General features: G+C 47.7%; 1 protein-coding gene across 1 annotated transcript in view; it reads right to left on the reverse strand.

Moving 5' to 3' along the window:
• Window positions 1-68: 68 nt before the first annotated feature.
• LOC104539195 (olfactory receptor 14J1-like) overlaps window positions 69-262 on the reverse strand; it is a gene marked incomplete at its 5' end in the record, with an annotated part of 833 nt that continues 639 nt past the window's right edge. The window contains one exon of the mRNA XM_010182664.1: window positions 69-169. Within this exon, the coding sequence (XP_010180966.1) occupies window positions 69-169 (101 nt within the window). The remainder of the gene's footprint in view (window positions 170-262) is intronic.

A 262-nucleotide genomic window follows, 5' to 3' on the forward strand; every position in this document is an offset into this window, starting at 1 on the left:
ACATTACAAGTCATATATTTAAGAAGATGGACGCTCTACAGCTTCTGGAAAACATTTGGTCATCAGTTTCACACTGCTTCCTTGAGGTCCTGATTCCTCCTGCTGTAGATGAGGGGATTCACTGCTGGAGGAAGAACTGAGTACAGACCAGCAATCACTGGATTCAGGGCTGAGGATGAGATGGAGGAGGACTTCAGGTAGACAAATGTGGCAGTGCTCCAAAACAGGGAGATCACGGCCAGGTGAGGGAGGCACTTTGAAA

The sequence above is a fragment of the Mesitornis unicolor genome, unplaced genomic scaffold (genome assembly GCF_000695765.1).
Source record: "Mesitornis unicolor isolate BGI_N332 unplaced genomic scaffold, ASM69576v1 scaffold1304, whole genome shotgun sequence".
NCBI classification, from domain to species: domain Eukaryota; kingdom Metazoa; phylum Chordata; class Aves; order Mesitornithiformes; family Mesitornithidae; genus Mesitornis; species Mesitornis unicolor.